The sequence below is a fragment of the Acyrthosiphon pisum genome, chromosome A1, assembly GCF_005508785.2.
Source record: "Acyrthosiphon pisum isolate AL4f chromosome A1, pea_aphid_22Mar2018_4r6ur, whole genome shotgun sequence".
NCBI lineage: Eukaryota > Metazoa > Arthropoda > Insecta > Hemiptera > Aphididae > Acyrthosiphon > Acyrthosiphon pisum.
Window position 1 is genome coordinate 158050792 of NC_042494.1, and position 19798 is coordinate 158070589.

The window sequence follows — 19798 nt, forward strand, 5'->3', positions numbered from 1 at the left end:
AGCAGCAATTGAATACAAGCCCAACAGGCAGAAGACCCAGAGGCATGACCGAAGAAACGGTGGATGGATGGAGTACAACAAGATCTAGAGAGGTTAGAAGTAACAGAATGGGAGGAAAGGATACAGGATCGTGATTATTGGAGAGCAGTGACGGTGGCAGCCAAAACTCTTACAGAGTTGTGAAGGCACAGAAGAAGAAGAAGAAGATAGCGAAACTCTGTACATAAAATGATATTTTAATGTAAGTATTTCTGCATATATGTATGCAGGTATTGCGTATATCATTTATTATTTAAACATTTTTGTATGTTTTTTGTCAATATAATAATTGTTGTTTGGTGTTATTATATTAAAGAAAACAATCACTAACCCATTTAAAAAAAAAAAGAAAAAATAATTTTATTAAAATATTGGAATATTTTACAATTTTATATTTCATTAAATTTTCACACTAAATATAACTACTTTATTTTGATTAAATAACGATATTTTCCAGAATAGGAAGTATAATAAGTACAATATTTACTTATTACATGTGTAGTGCCATAAATTATAAGTACTCGTCGCGTCGTAAACAAAAAAACTAAACCTTTAACTATGTATAACGTGTGGGCTAATATATTATGTTTTCCAAACGAACGTTTTAATTATTGATTGAAATTTAATATGCATTTTTCGTATTATTTACTTTTCACGGTTACGTTGTCTAAAATAAATATGTCTCCATCACAATATTCGATTTCGACTAAAATAATAATTCGCAAGTCGTAGTTTGCAGCTATATATTATTATGTTTGTGTTGATTTTTTATGACACTGTTAAATCGAAAGTTTTTTATATAATGTATGGGCAAAACGAAATGCATTCACTAATAGAACTATACATTCAAATTAATAATCTAAATGTTTAGTATCAAAAAGCAATTCAATTCCGTTTACATTTTCGACTGTTTCGATAGTCTCTACTCTCTATAATAGGAAACTGTATAAATAATATTTGATTCAAAGCTATAATTTAATGATGACTTATTTGTAAATAGTAAAGCTTACTTAAATCATTATTTTTTAAAACATAATAATATTATTATCATTATCTTTTACATAGAAACAACGTCTAGAATATTCTAAGCAAATACAATTCTAAGCATTTAATACGAATAATTAATTTTAATGATGAAACTATAAATAATTGATGATTTAATGTCTAACTTCGAAAATTATTATTTATAATAACGCCATATCAATATAATATTTAATTTAATATCCCCGCATGACGCATATATACACTAGGGTGCCTTGATCGTATTTGTGAAAAAACAGCATACGCAATGTTGGCACAAAAAAAAGAAGCCTACACAAATTGTGAAAATTGTGTAAAGATTATTTTTTTTCAAAGATATTTTTGAGATGGTCAAGGGTTCGTAATTAATAATTACTAAACTGTGCAATAACGCAATACGAAATGTTTTTCCTGTTTATCGCTGACAAATTATTATCCGCCGGCATTCATTCCACTAAAACGTCTAAAATTTTGAACTTCGGTTTCAGTAAAATAAAACGATAAAAAATAATGTTTTGTACGTGTATCATAATATACATGTGGTTTTTCCTTTCCACATATGATATAGTGATAACGGCAAGATTAAAAACGGGATCATCTTCTACAAACTAAAAGCTTCCAAATTGTTCAGAAGTTTACATGGGGACGTGATAAATTATCAATCCCTTCGTACCAGTAATGTATAAAGAAATTCACTTCTTTCTTTCTTTTTTACTTCATCGTTGTTATTTTTAATTTTCCAGAAATTAATAAACAAAAAAATTGAATTGATACGTATACGACATAATAAAGTATTATAGTAAATACCTATACCTCACCTGTAGTTAGTGCATATTGCAGTCAAAACTTTGTTTAATTGCTCAAGAATAAACCAAGGTGCGTTTATACGTATAAGTGTTTTACTTTTCAGTATCAAATAAAAAAAAATTTATACGCGTTATGTACCTACCTACTGAATGGTTGTTGTTTGGTTTTCAAAATAAAAATTAAAAATATTTATAAAATCACATTCATCCGAAACCAAGGTAGCAAAATATACACACGCATTTTATTAAAATTATTCGTTATTTCACGATGTAAGAAAATCCGATTGAGTTAGGTACAAATTAAAATTGGTCAATGGTCTTAGTATTATATTATTGTATATTGTTATAAAAACATCCTCGCTGCTCTGGTAACTTATGTCAACAGCACCTACGATTTAATACACTACTGCAAATCAGGTATATTATTTAATATAGTATATAATTAATTACTCTATAAATATTTTCTCAAGATATCAAAATAATATTTCAGACATATATTTCTATACTAGTATACAATTATTGAATTATGTTAGAATTTGTTTATTCACATTAATCGTATTGTGTAATACTTTGGATATCGTTAAACGTTTTCAAAATACGAAATGTTCAATTTAAATACGGCAAGTTGATACGTATATAAAAGTAATGCGTACAATATACTGCGCGTTGACTATATTATTTCTGTCGATAATAATCGTCACCACCCTCACCGTTCGACGAAGCCATAAAAAAAATTCAGCCCATTCACCCTGCTGATAGTAATAATATGTTGTTATAACATCGACAACCAGCTAACGTGTGGAAAAAAAATTGTGCAACTAAATGTATCTCATTATTAATAATGGTTAAACAAATTTCAGCGCTTTTACAACATTACAAGTACTTAATATATAACTACCTACCATTTTCGAGTATTATTAATTATTATGTGTGTGTTAATTTGTTTGTCGACTTTGATTCATAATATTAAAAACATTATTTTTAAGATGTCGTTAATACAATATAGGTAGTATATATAACACTATATATATATACTTTAATATAATGAATAATTATAACAATGCAGGTAAAATCGTTTAATCTAAATTCTGATAAGACTTAGTTTATAGAAATGAACGTCTGGACTCTATGTAGAGTACTTCTTACAGTACTCCATTTATATAAATGTCTGCTTTATTGATTCGAGTCTTAACTATAAAAACTATGAATGATGATTAATGGTTGTATTATATAAATTGGCCGCAAGTATAACATAAACTACCGACAGTATACCCTACGCACGAGGTGATTAGGATAAACGCTCATAATCATTTATAAAAAACCGCTATCCACGCAAAAGACGCAGTAATCATTTAAAAAAAAAAACAGAACTTTATCGGACTTCTCGAAAATGAAAATAACTTATCTTATATTTCACGATATGATTGTTTTATGTTAATGAAATAATAAAAAAATAATAATTGTTAGCATTTTTAGTACGGTTTTTATATGTTTATTCCTTGTAAAAAGATTGTACAGTTATGTAATTAATAATTTTATTATACTATACGGTTTTAACTGATTGAAATCGACTCATTCGAAAATAATATATTATACACTTTACAGTATACACGTGTTTATTATCCATTATTTTATTAAACAATTTCGATTTTATTTTAAATTGCCTCACCGCAAACGCTTTTCATATAGGCAGGTAAAGGTAGGTCTGAATACGGACTAATATTAGGTAGTCTAAATGCGTTTGTACAAAGCAAATCGTAAATTAATATTTACAATTCGTCCATAAAAATAATACCACAGCACGTCAACTCGTAGGCCTAAGGAAATTGATAACCGATGTAAATAAATTACTGCGCTGCATGGAGGTCAACCGATTTTATATTCGTAATAATAATGTTTGTATTATGAACAACAGCGAACATAATAGGAATATAGGTACCTTTAGATATAAGGACAGCCGAGGTATATAGGTATATATACTTACTCGCCGACTATTTACGGCTATATATACCTAACCCAACGTGTGTGTGTGTGTGTGTGTGTGTGTGTGTGTGTGTGTGTGTGCGGTACACGCAATATATTAACATACAATATGAATTCAACCTTTGAAAAAAAAGGTTGCAAATTTCATGACATTGATACTTCTATAGCGCCACAAGACTATACACGAGTATAAAATATGTTTAATATTTTCCTACTCTTCTACAGTAAATACGACAATCGTGATCCTCTTGGTTGTAAACGGCATCTAATCGCCATAGCACACACAGTTAAATTAAGGGGGGGGGGGTTGCTAAATTATATCAAAGCCTTGCAGACCCTCGAGGGCTTATATATATGATATTATGTCATACTTACAACCAGGGCCCCCACAAGGGCGTTGGACCCGACTACAGGGGCAAGTTGAAATGTATTTGTAATTTTTGAAATTTTGATGAGAATACTTATTTTATAATAATTTTGTTATTTTAACCTAGGTTAACCATTTATCACTTAGAGATCGTGTGTGGGACACCCATATCGCTTTTAATGGGTTGTATTCTTGTAGAAGTTTTTTATAGGGCCCGAAAAAACATTTAGTACAGGGGCCCAAAATTTGATGTGGAGAGCCTGCTTACAACTCACAGTTTCTTCGCACTCCCGCACCAAATTCATATTATACAGTGTAATAGGAAGTCCTGGCAAAAAAATTTGAAAAATGATGCTACTTAAACGTATGAAAAAGATGGTGAAAATTATTAGGTTAATAAATAATTAAAAAAATATACTCATGTCAGGAAATTCCTAAAAATAATATTTTTAAAAAAGTTATTATACGTTCTAAATTAATTTAGGTACTTAAAAAAATATTTATATATAAAAAAATTTTAAAAAATAAACAACTTGACTTAGATAAATGTTTTTACCATCAAAATTGTTCTTATATAAATAGATTTACAAATTGATTCCTTTGAATTTTTTCCAAAAAAATTAAAAATATTGACAAGAACAATAGTTATTTCATCTATCGCCTATCGGGTCTTCCTAGCTGTTACACCCTATGTGTACTTCTCAAAATACAAAATATTACTTCGAACATAATTTTTACATATGCTTACTATTTCACTCAATAATTAAAAATATTTTTATAACAAAATTATATATAACAATATATTATAAATATATTACTATAAGTACAACACAACTTTTAATATTTAATCAAGTACGCATCTGGAACTATCGAGGATCAATAATCAATCATGACTATGTCACTATATTGGCAAATTTCTAACATATACTTATAATTACTTATGTTTAAAAATGAATTAATTGTGTTAAATTGATTGTGTGACATACATTTTGGTTATCTTGAAAAAATATCATTACAACCGTCAACTGATATTTACACCTCTAGTTATATTAAGATCGATTTGGTGATATCAAATTGTTTGAACTATAAGCTAAAAAACAAGGGGGGAAGTAGATAACCGCTCTGCTGTACAGATAGCTAGGTTTTGAGTCTACCTCATTATTGAGTAGGTCACTGTTAATGATCTATTAAATATTAATTATATTTTAATTTAAATTTCAATAATAAATCATGGTACCTACATGATGAAAAACGAATCTAACAGTCTAACATTTTGGTTACCAAATAACTATTTTTAACAAATGCTCATATATTTTGAGCCCCCCCCCCATTTTTAATTTTTTTTTTCAGTAAGAATAAGTATAATAGAAAATACCATACAAACTAATATATTATTATATTACAATTAAATTATCAATAAACGTAAAACCATATGATATTATTATTGTATAGGTACCTATAACAGGTACAGTAATAACTCATTGACGTTGGTGGTTTGTTAAACATATATTATTGTAATTTTCAGCTAATTGAAATAAATTCATGTGGTGACATGACCGCAGTTATTTTTCAATTAATTTTGAATTATTGTACTAAATTATTCGCAAAAACCATAATTTTAGATTTTTTTCCTTATTGTTCGATTTATTAATTGCAGTTTTCTGAAAACAAACGACATTGGCAGTCGTTGAATAAACTATTATGCATTTGCTTTTAGTGCGGTGTACACCTACTGTATGTTGACCATAGACCATAGGAACGTGTTTTCGCGTGTAACCAGGCGACATGCAAAATTAAGATTTAAAGTCAATAAAAAAATCTCATTATTTCCCACTCGTCGCTAATAATTGAATAAGTCCACAATTTAGGAACCATTCGTCGTGAGATTGTCTTTGTCTTACGGTTACTTTATTTTATTATATAGACGCGGAATCTGCGGGTAGCGATATATTCATATATATTGTTCATTGCGATAAACTTTGACTTTTGATCTGCTTGTTGCTTGTATATCGATAGAACTCGTACCAATCAATAGTCTAATAGTATATATTTTATTATAAGAGATTATCGAAAATGTTTTGATTAAGTTTACGGTTTGTTTTTTCCGTCATTGGCATCCGTAACAAAATCAAAATCACTCGGCCCCCGATAAGTTATATAATTGCTTCAGATGCAATATATTATTATCACTGAATTATAACATTATGTGGTTGAACGAGGAAATTCGCATGGATGTTGTGTATCAACTTAAACATGCGCTTACTATTTATATATTATATATAGTGCTAACCTCTATTACTGCTCTCGTATTATTATATTGTATTTATTTGTATTTGACATGGTGTTCGCTCTCAAATTATTGAATTAGCCATTCAGTTTTAAACATAACAACAGCACAATAATAGCTGGTGGCTGGCTTGTGCAAATAATTTAATTCGGCAATCATTTTCCATTGTCGTCTAGTGATTAATCAAACAATCGTCAACAACTCGTTACAATAAATGAGGTGTTTTATAAATCTGCAACTCTCGTGTGGCTGTGTATTTTAATTTTATACTGGGCGAGGGATTGTGTACTACTGCATGCAGACTGGCTATAGATCTACACCGCGGGTCACAGGTCATTGCAGGTATACCTACAACAGTTTTGTAAAGAAAACTTTTATTTTGTGTTTGAATATACTTCAATAAATTTAATATATGTATCTGGCGTATAAAAAATGTCCGATTTCTATAACACATTTATATTTTTGCAGTAAACGCGTCACTTGCTGCGTAGTATTCATATATATTATATATAGTTTAGTCCCTACTACATGTATTCGTAAAAAACTTTGCAGGTGTAGTATCTTTCCTATTGATATTCAACGAGACGGTGCAGGTTAAAATGTTGTCGATTAAAGCTATAGGGTAGAGACCAACAGTGTTTGGAAGGAACGGATTCCTGGAACAAATGTATTTTTAGAGAACGGCTCGATTAACAAATTCCTTTTTATAAAAAAAGAACGAGAAAATGAACTAGTTCTTTTTTTAAGGAAAAATAACAAAATTGTTCGTTCCTTTCTAGTTCCAATAATTTAAACAGATAAATATGTAAAAATTGAAATTAAGATGTATTTTTTTTAATATGTATAATGTATATTTCTAATTAGTGATCGTTATCGAGTATCGACGTTAAGACAATCGACATACGTTAGCCAAAAATTTAATTTTGAAGAAAATCTCAAAATATATAATAATATATTACATAAACATATAAAATATATATTTACTTGTAGCTATATATAATAAATAAAAACTAAAGAAGTATGCATAATATGAAAAAAAAACATTAATGATTAAATAAGAATTTTTATTTTATTTGGAACTAAAAAAGAGAACTCGTTCATTTTCCAAAGGAACGAATTCTTTTTTTTTTAAGGAACAAGGAACAGAACGAATTCCTTTTTTTTAAAAAAGAACAGGGAACGGAACAAATTCCTTTTTATAAGGAATTTGCCAAACACTGGAGACCAAAGAATATCATCAACGCTAAAACAATAATAAAGTGTATAGACTGAGTACTCAAATAATGTATACAATATACCTATCACACGTACCTACTTCCTGTCATCGATTAGAATACACAATTAATCAAAACAAATTCGAAAAGCATTAAAAAAAAAAAAAAAAAAAATATCAATATAGATAATATTAATAGGTATACCTAAGGTACTTACTACCTAAGTATTAGTGTACCTATAATAATAAATATATGGCGAATCGATAACACATAGACGTATTCCTCTCCAACATAGTAATTGTTTTAATCATAATATTGTTATAGTAATATTATCTGAATCTTAAAACGATGAACGTATTTCATATAGGTTCATAATAATATAGTAAACCTAAAACCCGCATTGTTGACCTATTATTTATATAAGGATTAAGGACCTGAACGTGGTGTTGCGAGGCCCGTCGCTAGGGCACAAGAATGGCATGTGTAATGTGTTGCTTTAGGGCGGCATACAATTTTAAAGAAATTGTATGCGGAAAAATTTAATAAATATTGGTAATGAATAACCGCATTTACCTAAGTGTTCGCTTAAGGGTGAAAAATATCTAAAGACGATATTTGGATGTTGCCCGGCATACCTACCCATAAACTTTACAGATAGGTACAATATATTATTATTATATAACTCAAGTACCAAACTGGTATACAGGTACTAACAGTAGGTACTTACCTATTTAACAGTATAATAATATAATATCTTGATATATTTTGATAACATATAATGGTGAGCCGTCATATCGTCCGCACGCTGCCAGTAATAAATGGAACAATGATTGTGTTTATTATTATAGGTAATTACCTTCTTACTGCAGTGTGCGGATGTTGTGATGTTTAAAGTTATGGATAAATGTTATCTAAACATATAGCACTGTCAAATAGGTCAGGTTATTGCGATTCAAAGTGCAATTATAAAGTATTACATTTTTTTGTCTTCGACACTTCACACGAGATTTGAGAGGAGCCACTACAAATGTTCAAGATTATAATATTATATTATTTCAAATTATTTTATGATATAAAATATATTGTCGATGTGTATATAGGTGATGACAAGCGTTGTGCTGTTCTTGTTTATAATGTCTATTGACTTCGTATGTATAATGTGCAGACGTCCTTGCTAAAACATAATCAGAACAAACAATATAATATATAAAATTTAATAATGCATTAGCAGTTTTGGTGTGATTTTGAGTGCTGCTTTCCCCACCACCCATATATAGGACCATCGTGTAATTTATCTTTATTTGTTTATTTTAATTCAGATCAAAAATTATTTTTACATATTGTTGGTATAGATGCATTATACATTATACTCATAACCTACCGTTATCTTATACCCTGGTCAAAATGCTTAAAAATGTGCAGTAACAATTTGGAGGTATCTCGCTTGAAAAGAATCCCATAAGTACCCTACGGCCTACCGGGCATTACTTGCTCATTGAATATACTATAAAATATCGTCTCTACAGCACATCTATATTTCCATGAAATTCCCAAAAGTCAGAATTTCAACTAGTATACAAATTAAACTATAACTACAGTTATAATGACCCAAAGACCTCCTTAACATTCAATAAAAAAAAAAAAAACCTGCTTAGAATTTTGAAGTAGGGTCATTATATCATGCCTCCCCATCTTGTATACTTGTACCCCCCATATAACCTATTGTATAAATTATTACGGATTGTATATATTCCTGTTTTCTAATAAAAAAAAAATTACAGTGAAACTTCTACACATTACCTATCAAACTTCTGACATTTTGTCCGCTTTTCAGAGGTGTCCGTTAGGGAAGTTTTTCGCGTGTATCTTCTACATCTCACAACTAAACAGTTTTTTTTCATTGTTGCAACAGGTGATGAGGGTAAAATGTCGGATTCGCTCAAATGGTTTGCATTCGTGTCGTACGGCGTCGGTCACGTGCTCAATGACTTGGTCGCCTCCATGTGGTTCACCTACGCCTTGGTGTTCTACCACTACGTCATGCAGCTGTCCAGCATCAATGCCGGGGCTGTGGTGCTCGTCGGCCAGCTAACAGACGCAGTTGCGACGGCCGCAATAGGCGTGTTATCAGATAACGCCAACATCTACTGTACCGATCGATACGGCCGCCGCAAGACTTGGCACCTTTTCGGTAAGATATATTTAAATAGTTAATCGTTACAATGGATATTGCATGTTCGCTCACAAACGTTATATACAGGCATTTGCAAACTTGGGGTGGATGGTGGGGGTTGTAACTGCAGCAAGTAACCGCATTTTATACCTATAATCTTCCTGGTAAAATTTCAGTCTAATGGAAGCATAATATAAGCTTCTGTATCCTTGACTTTATAAATTTCCTATCCCAGACTAGAAAAAAAAGGAGATTCAAAAGTCAATATCATCGAACATTACTTGGACTATTACGATGTATAATAAGTAAATGTTTAAAAATGCAAAATATTGGTTTAAAAAATCAAATCCCAAGTCTGTCTCTATATTGTATACCACGCCTGCCCTATAATATAGGTAAAATACGATTTACTTAATTACTTATCATCCATCGTTCCGGCTACAGGCAGTGTACTGGTGTTCATAAGTTTGCCGTTCGCGTTCTCACCACCCATATTGCCACAAGTCGAGAGCTCCGAACTGAACACCGCTCTGTACTACTGTTTCTTCATCGTCTTCTTCCAAATCGGATGGGCATCCATCGAGAACTCGCACATGGCGTTGGCTTCGGACCTGACGCCGATAAGGGACGAACGAACGGCGTTACTATCAATCAGGTACATATAAAACCATAAATATAACAATAAATCTATAGCTAAATAGCATGCCTATAAGTACAATTGTATTATGCACGCTTCCTGTTTTATTTTTATTTTTCGATCATCACTTTTATATGCGTTTGCAATACTTACACAGGTATAGTTTTACCGTCTTTGCAAACATCCTGGTGTACGTAGTCACCTATATCGTGCTCAGAAGTAACAACGCGAGCAAAACTCAATTTGGACCTTCAGAAAGAAAAGAATTCCAAGTACATATAATATACTTTTTTGTTTTATTTTCCGACACTATACACATATACGGTATACCCATATGGCCGTTTATATAATCTGCATTGCCTGCCCACTTTATAAATTTATAAAAGCACCGTTTATTTAAGTAGAATTAAAACAGAAAAAGTTAGATATAAGTAATAATGAAATTGTTTACTGTTACTTCTATGTATGTTTTTCGTTACGAAAATATAATTAAACGTTTGACACGATATTATCATATAGAGGTAGGTATCTGGTATAGTTTTATAAGTACTGTATAAAAAACTAATTTTTACATATTGTTGGCATATTTAATACCTAATGATGGACATATACCTATACGTACATAAATTATCATACGCTTTGAGCATATAATATATATGTATAATGTATATGTAAGTACTATCATTACTCATTAGTGTTAACTTATAACCTAATTGAACTTGGAAAAAGTTGGAATTTGGAACGAATGACAATTATTATACGTTTCTGTTCAGCAGTATATAAATTGAATACATAATAATATCGTAGCTCTATGCTATGCGAATGCAGAACAATAATTTTCACATGGACATTCCCTCCCCACCACCACCCCATTTTTTAAAAATAAATTGTTTATATTTTTGTCTTAATTTATAATAAAATAAAACAGAATAAATTGCCAAATATTTCCATAAATATATTAATTATATATACTATGTATTTTAATTTCCATTGATCATTGGTCAATTCGAAATAATAAAAAATTACTGTTAAAATAAATAGTAATATTAAAAACAATTATTATAATAATCCAAATGTTTTACAAAAATCCATTGCAATAATATATTTAGTCTATATATTATATAGTATATACTATATTATAGTACTGGAATTAGGTACCATCTATATCTAAAATTGTATCCAAAACCCCCTTAAATTGAACAGACCATAACAATATGCATCTATAATAATTGTAATTTGTATTTATAGAAATAATTAGAAATGTATTCTTTTTTTTTATTACACATAAAAACAAAATTAGACATAAGACAAAAAAATAAATAATTTTATATAAAAATACATATTGAAAATGTCCGGAGGGATTGTCCATGAACTACAGTATGGTTCAGATTCTTAAGGGGTTTGATGTTACATTGTGCAATAATTTGACCGAAATATCTTAATTTAATAGTTTTAAATTTTAAATTAATTTAAATGAACTTTCATACAATTACGTACAAGTTTTAGTGTGGAACATGACGGTTGTGACGCAATAACAAATTTGTATAGGAAAACTGTCCAAAATAATTTTCACACGATTTTATTGATTCATCAAAGTCTCATTGTATATTTATAATTTTATTAAAATAATAATTTTAACTATAGTAAGGTGTTTTTTCCAATAGTTCATGATCGTGAATTTGGCCTATTAATGTCACTTTATCTCAAATCAATCTATTTGTTACTTATATCAACATTTTGACATTTTATGTCTTTGCTTTGGCACATAGAATCGAAAAACGTTACGTTACATAAACCGTTGCGTTACATATTACCATGGCAACCATTTATATATTATTTTGAGATTTCCGTCCGTTTGTGTCTCCGTATTACCATGGCAACCAATTATATATTATTTTGAAATTTCCGATGGAATGTTTTGTATATAAATGGTTGCCATATTAACTATAGTAAGGTGTTTTTTCCAATAGTTCATGATCGTGAATTTGGCCTATTAATGTCACTTTATCTCAAATCAATCTATTTGTTACTTATATCAACATTTTGACATTTTATGTCTTTGCTTTGGCACATAGAATCGAAAAACGTTACGTTACATAAACCGTTGCGTTACATATTACCATGGCAACCATTTATATATTATTTTGAGATTTCCGTCCGTTTGTGTCTCCGTATTACCATGGCAACCAATTATATATTATTTTGAAATTTCCGATGGAATGTTTTGTATATAAATGGTTGCCATATGGTGATATGCAAAACATGTTATTCATATAGAGTTGGCAATTTTAATGGGCAACAAACTGAACGGGATCAGATATTTTTATATACATAGATAGATTATACCTCTGAGCAGAAGATAGGCTAATTTAAAAAGGGAGAGGTCCAAAGACTAACCAAAGTATCGATACTTTACTAGTATCGGTAGTATCGGAACGTCCCTATGTTCAGACTCTTCAGTAGATTACCTAGGTATGTGCTACATATAATAGCAAGGACAGCAAAGACATAAAATGTGGTACTTCATTGCAGACTCGTATGCAATATGTTTATGATTTTATTTAATAATTTACAACAATTTGGAAGTTAGGTTTTTAAATGTTTAAAGCATTATATATTTATATCACACTTTTTTTCACTCACATGTCCGAAACTGATGTCGTTTGATTCCTTACATAATTAGCAATTATATTTGCAAGTTCACCCTACTACCTGTGGCCTACCATACTAGAACAATTGACACAGACTGTAGGGTGGACTTGCAAATACTTGCCAACTATAAGGAATTAAACAAGACCCGTCTCGAACATGATGGGTGAAAAAAAGTTCTGCCTTTTTTCATTTTTGTTCTATATATGAAAATAATGACTTGCAAATTTTAAAACCTGTCTTGAAAATACTTGACAATTATTTGCTAAATGTTGATTTTGGTTAGATTGATTTGTGAGAAAATGGGTGGGCCAACTTTTCACGACTATCAATATAATTCGTCTCTTAAAAATATGCAAAAAAATATGCAAATAAAAAACAAAAATGTCCTCATTTAAAAATAATGTATTAACACAAAAAATATAACAATTCCGTTTTTATCAGATTTCTTGACAAAAAAAAAAAAATCATAAAACGACCGTAAATGTTTATATAGATAGTAATATTGGTGATAATGATTGTCGGGGCTATGACGACCATAATATTTCACATTGGTGTACGCGAACCACTTATCAACAACCGTGTGAATCGACAGCTCCTGATGACAGAGACGGAGGCTGAACGCGCAGCCAACAGTGTTTGGTCCATGTTCAAAAGCTTCACCCTTTACCAGACGGCCGTCGTGTACATGTGTTCTCGGATCACGGTCAACATGACTTTGGTAAAAAAATACGCGCTTTTGCATAGAATATTTTATATTTTTAACGGACCCGCGCTGGGTTTTGTGCTTGAATTATTGTTATTACCAGGGCTGTATATTTAATGCATTAAATAAAAACCCTTAATTAGAAAAGACAAAATTATTAAAAATATCAACAAAAAATAATGCCATAAAAAAGGAAAAAATAAGCTAAAAAGCCAAAAAAAATCACTTAAAAACTTGCTAAAGTATGGAATTAACAAAATGTCAACATTGAGTCGTTCCTAATTAAAACGTAGTGTTAAAAAAGGTATGTTTTACAATAAATTTTAATTAATGCATTTTCCTACAAAATCCACATCCCTATAGTTATTATATTATTATTTTTGACGTGTATATTGTATATATATTATACATATAGGTGTTCTTGCCTATGTACTTACAAGATTTTTTAAAACTGGAAGCCGAAAAACTAGCACTGTTGCCGTTGATAATGTTCGTCAGCAGTTTTTGTATGTCGCTCCTCAACAAACCCATGAACATGAAACTCGGCAGAAAGGTACGAGTGTTTTTGTTCGAATGACCCGACACAGCATACATTATAAAATATATTTTTAACGATTGAACATTTTGCAGTACACTTATTCCTTTGGCGTGATGTTATCATTGGGTTCAGCGTTTTGGTGTTATATAGGCGAAGGTGACACATTTTCCAAATATCAAATATACGCGGTCACTATCATAATAGGTAAGTAGTAGCTGCGCACATACCTATAGACATAGGCGCCACTAGGGGGGGGGGAGTCTTACCACCCCCTGACCTAAAATAAGCACCGCAATGTGTTATCCGATTGTTCAAATTCATTATATTAGAATTTATATTTTGAAATTATTTATTTTAGATTAACTGTAAAGTGGTATAATATTATGTTTTTTATCTCAGTTATTAATATTATGAATGACATTTGGCTTGGGGAATATCATACAAAAAGAGGTTTTAACTTGTATATATTGCTTTAAATTTCTATCTTAATTCCCCAGAATACCTAAGTCCTGGAACACGTGAGCGCAGTTTTTCAATAAAATATGAAAAAATTAGTTACGTCACGATTACGTTCATGACTACGTTCCAACAACGGTTCACTGATATAACTATATTACAATTTTAAATATTTAAGTAGATAGGTAGGTATTACCTACTATTTACAAATAACTTAAAATCGGATAGTTTTAGATAAGTAGCCAAGTAAGTACACTATAAATACAAGAAAATTAGTTTTGAAATAAATAATAATACATATTAACATTGGAAATTATACATGTGGTTGAAACTTTGGTTGAACTTTTATATGTATTTGGTATTTAATAATAGATATAGATTGTATTAGTGTTTATATTATATGACGTATTTTAAATAGTATAACTCACAAGTTTACAACATAAAAATAAATAATAGCTACTAATTAATGTACTATCTAATTTAAAGTTGTTTTAAAGGAGCTTGGGATGCGAATTGGTTGGTTGTTATCAATTTTAATGCCACCTGAAATTTAGGTCTAGTTGTGCGGTTGTACCTATGAATTGCGTAGAGTACAAAATGTGTTTATAGCTTATCTATGTGTATTGTGCCTATTTTAATAACCATTTATATACAAACCTACACGATTCCGCATGTTTTTTTTATGCAACGCGTTGCAACGTTGCCATTACATTTGTTTGTCAAGAAAACCGGTGCCAAGACGTAGAGTATATATTTTACTATATAAAACCAAACTAGTAATTCCATAGCAAATAAATATTTTTAGTTACCTATTTATTATACTTAACTATTGAGACGTATAGTATTTGTTAGATTTTTCTATTTTTTAATTTTTATCGTTATGAAATAAATAGTAAGTTGCTAGGTGTAATATAATTGGTATAAATGGGATGTTTTTTATCTTATTGAAAAAGTGAAATTATTTTATATCTATATCAAATTTTAACCTGCGTAAACATAACTCTCATTAGCCCACGGGTGCAATTAGGAGATGCCCTCCCACCAGTTTTTAATCATATTTTAGTTTAAAATATCAGTTTTTCGGTTTCTGTGCTGCTGATATAATTTTACCCTTACCCAGAAAAATGTCTTTATTTGTGCCTATGTGCGTATGTTCCTACTAGAAAAACTCAAAAAGTAGTCGAAAAAAATGTAGGCTCAATAACGTTACATGCATGTTTTATTAGCCTAAATACTTTATCTAATCAGTAGAAAGAAAGTTGAGGTCTCAGAAATGTGTCAACCATAGTAAAGTAACTATCAATTGTTATCAATAAAACATAACATTCACATTTCAAAATTGCAAAAGGAAGTATTCCATTTTCCAACGGAATTTCTTATTATGTTCCCAGATTGCCGTCTTGTGTTTTGAAATTTAAAATTGGAGTGGCAATTATATTACCAAGAATCAATCAGCCAAAGTTATGCAATTGCACACCATTATTAGTTAAAAATTGATAAACAATTAATTGAAGCAACAATTCTAATTGGACCTCATAAAGGCGAAAACGTATAGGTACTACTTCCACGAATATTACTTATTCAGACAGTCTTAAACTGTGTTCGCTATGACTATCAATAAAGAGCAAAGACTATCTTTTTCAGTGTGTTGTTTAAATTTAGGAAACGATTGCTTCTCTGATAATATGGGCTATTATACGTCTTACTAGTATTCATAATCAATAGTAATACGCTCCAAGGTCGGTAATCCGTCAGATCTTTGTGTTTAGGCAGAACGGGCAAACATAAAATGTAATAAATCCAGAATCTTTACAATAAAACATAATTTTTTTAGTAAAAAAAAACACATTTTTTCTTCCTTTACTTTTATTTCACATAGCCACAGTAATGAATATTTCATTTAATGATGTGTTTTTCGGTGAATATATAATATGTTCGCTAGATTACGTTTATTTCCTTGAGCATTCATTTCATATCAGACTAAGCCACAGCACCACGTGGCGGGTTTTAACTAATAAAATATAAAATTAAATGTATAAACTTTATGAATGGTTGTTATTGGTTACAACTAACTTACAGATTATTATAGTAATAGAAGAAATAAGAATTGTTGTTTTTTTGTATATTAAAGGTTTTCATTGGTTACTCGGGCAGATGAGGTAAAAGCATGCATCAAATCGTCGCGTTTATGGCCTCGGATAAAGTAAATTATATCTTAAAACATTATATATGAGAGTTGAATATATTATGTTTGTAGCTTATATACTAAAGAAATCCTTTTCGATTATCGATTTTGTGAAAATATTTCAGACTGTTCTTAGAGATATCAGGAAAGTTTTGAATGTAGCTTGAACCAAGTTCGATTATTTATACCAAGTGCTATACATTAGGCGTATTGTCCATCTCCGTCAAATTAGTTCAGAAAGCTAGGTCACGCCGGTTTGTGAAACACTAAAAATAAGATACACCTATATAGCAATTTATATTTTGTTCATTTTTTCACGGATTAAGTCAGTTGGCTATACCTACAGCTAAAAATGGATGTTGGTTTATCCGAAGTTAATAGAATCAAAAACTATTGGACCGTTTTCAATAAAAGTTAAATCAATATTTCCTCGAGACTTTGTAGTTGGTAGGTTATTTTATCAACCCCTATAGGTAGCCAAACGTTAGCTCACGCCTCACGAATGCATTTTTTTTCAGCTCAAGAAAAAAGAATATTTATTTTGTTGATTTAAATGGTTGCCATTGGTTACATATTATTTTACCATTAACAAAGTAGAAATAAGGCATATAAATTTCGCATTGTTAGTACAATAAGGTCACAACTCAAAATGTATGATTCTTGTGTTTATGGTGTCTACGAATTACTATTTGTCTTAAATTTTTTTTTTTAAATTATTTTATTATAACTATAATTACTTCTCGTGGTAGAGTTAAAAAACTTTTAAGTTTGTGTGATACAAAAATATCTACTGAATCCCCTAAAAGAGCTAACCTATAAAGGAAAACCGAGTAATTAGGTAGGTATTTAATAGTTTATTATACATAGTAAAACTTGTATTTTTCTAATAAAAATTTTAATATTAGGTATGAATTATTGAATTAACATCATAATATTGTTACAAAATGTATTCATTATTAAAATATTTCTTAATAGACTACTTCAAGTAAAAATTAAAATTCTACTCTCTATGATTATCAATACTCAACCACAGTAGAAAAAATTGATAAATTGAGGAAAAATTATATATTTTAAAATAAGGAAACTAAGAGATAGAAGAGTCAGAAAAGGTGTTATTTATTTTTTATTTTTACAAAAAGTGATATTATTATTATAATTTTAAAATAATAATATTATTTTTTAATAATAATAATAATAATAATAATAATAATAATTTAATATAGAAATGTTTATAACTCAATATTAATATTGTTAAAAATAAGGAAACTCATGTCCGTATGCATAGTAAATTGATGTGTCACATAAGACATACCTATAGTTTGACATGTCTTATGTGACCCTTAAATTGACTATGCATATGGGCTTACCGCTTAAGAGACAGAAAAGATGTTATTTATTTTTTATTTTATACAAAAAGTGATATTATTCTTATAATTTTAAAATTTTAATTTTATATTGCAATAATAATAATTTAATACACAAATAGTTATAATTCAATGTAAATATTATTAAAAATAATCAAACATTCAAGAGACTGAAGATTTTTATTTTAAAAGCTAAATATTATACTAACGTATTTAATAATATTATTATATTAATTGAATCATAATTTTTAATACTTAATAAATTTTGTTTACGGCCAAAATAATATTAAAATTAATTTAAAAGGTAGTGCAATAAAAATCCGTAACTAGAAAAATTTCAATTTTTGTTCTTTCAAGTTGAAATCGAACAAAAGTAAAGATATTTACAGGGATTTTCACTTTATTGCAATAACAACAAAATTATAAATATGTATCTGCCCTTATAGGTAATTACTTTTATTTGATGAAAAAAATTATAATTTTTTCTATACTTTCATATTGATTTCCTGAACATTTCCCTTTTTTTAAGTTATGGCCGAATTTTGTTCAATGCCGGGTGGGAAAGCTAATGCAATTTATTAATATAAATCGTCGGTACTCGGTTAAGCGATATAATATACATATGTTACGATGATAATAATTTATAAGAAAAATTAAATTGCAATAAAATACACGTATATTTAATGAGTCATTAATAATTATATTAATTTTTTCCATTTGATAGTCAAGTAGTCAACTATAATTGTTTGATTTATGTTGAGTACTGCGACGTTTGATAGTTCTAAATCTGTAGAATGGGAAGGAAAATATTTTTCGGACTCATTTTGCCATTTTTCGGATCGAATTTGGTGTACATTTTGGTCAATGGGTCTACAACTTTAATGTGCATCCGACAAATGCATACTGCGCAGCGCAGCAATAATAATAATAATAAGTCTTGTCAGTTGTCGTTTTTGACGTGTGTCTGCGTGTTATGATTTTTAAAGGTATTGCTTGTTCGGTGGTATTGGTCACCAGTCAAGCACTGACCACCGATTTTATTGGCGACAGGACGCACAGAGGCGCCTTCACGTTCGGCCTGATGAGCTTTACCGACAAAGTATGCAACGGGGCCGTAGTCATGGCCGTCCAGTCTTTGTAAGTGCCGAAAACCGTTTTTGTTTTTTTAAAGATCTTTTATATTAATATATGTATGCATCACTGTACCGACTACCACTAACCCGGTCACTACCTCCTACTACAGGCACTGCAATTCGTGTCCGAGTTACTATCGAGACGTAATGGTCTACAATTGGACGATACCGTCATGTCTGGCGTTCATCGCGGTCATCAGTTTGCCCTACGGCGGACGTCCAAGACTGGGTGAGTTATCTT

General features: G+C 29.9%; 1 protein-coding gene across 2 annotated transcripts in view; it reads left to right on the forward strand.

Annotated features, from left to right (window-relative positions):
• Positions 1 to 19798, forward strand: part of LOC100163250 (major facilitator superfamily domain-containing protein 12) — a 36045-nt gene that overhangs the window by 14904 nt on the left and 1343 nt on the right. For both annotated transcript variants that reach the window (XM_029488674.1, XM_008180084.3), the window contains 8 exons: positions 9629 to 9907; positions 10334 to 10544; positions 10684 to 10798; positions 13672 to 13896; positions 14297 to 14434; positions 14512 to 14623; positions 19411 to 19561; positions 19668 to 19786. In XM_029488674.1, the coding sequence (XP_029344534.1) occupies positions 9629 to 9907; positions 10334 to 10544; positions 10684 to 10798; positions 13672 to 13896; positions 14297 to 14434; positions 14512 to 14623; positions 19411 to 19561; positions 19668 to 19786 (1350 nt within the window). The remainder of the gene's footprint in view (positions 1 to 9628; positions 9908 to 10333; positions 10545 to 10683; positions 10799 to 13671; positions 13897 to 14296; positions 14435 to 14511; positions 14624 to 19410; positions 19562 to 19667; positions 19787 to 19798) is intronic.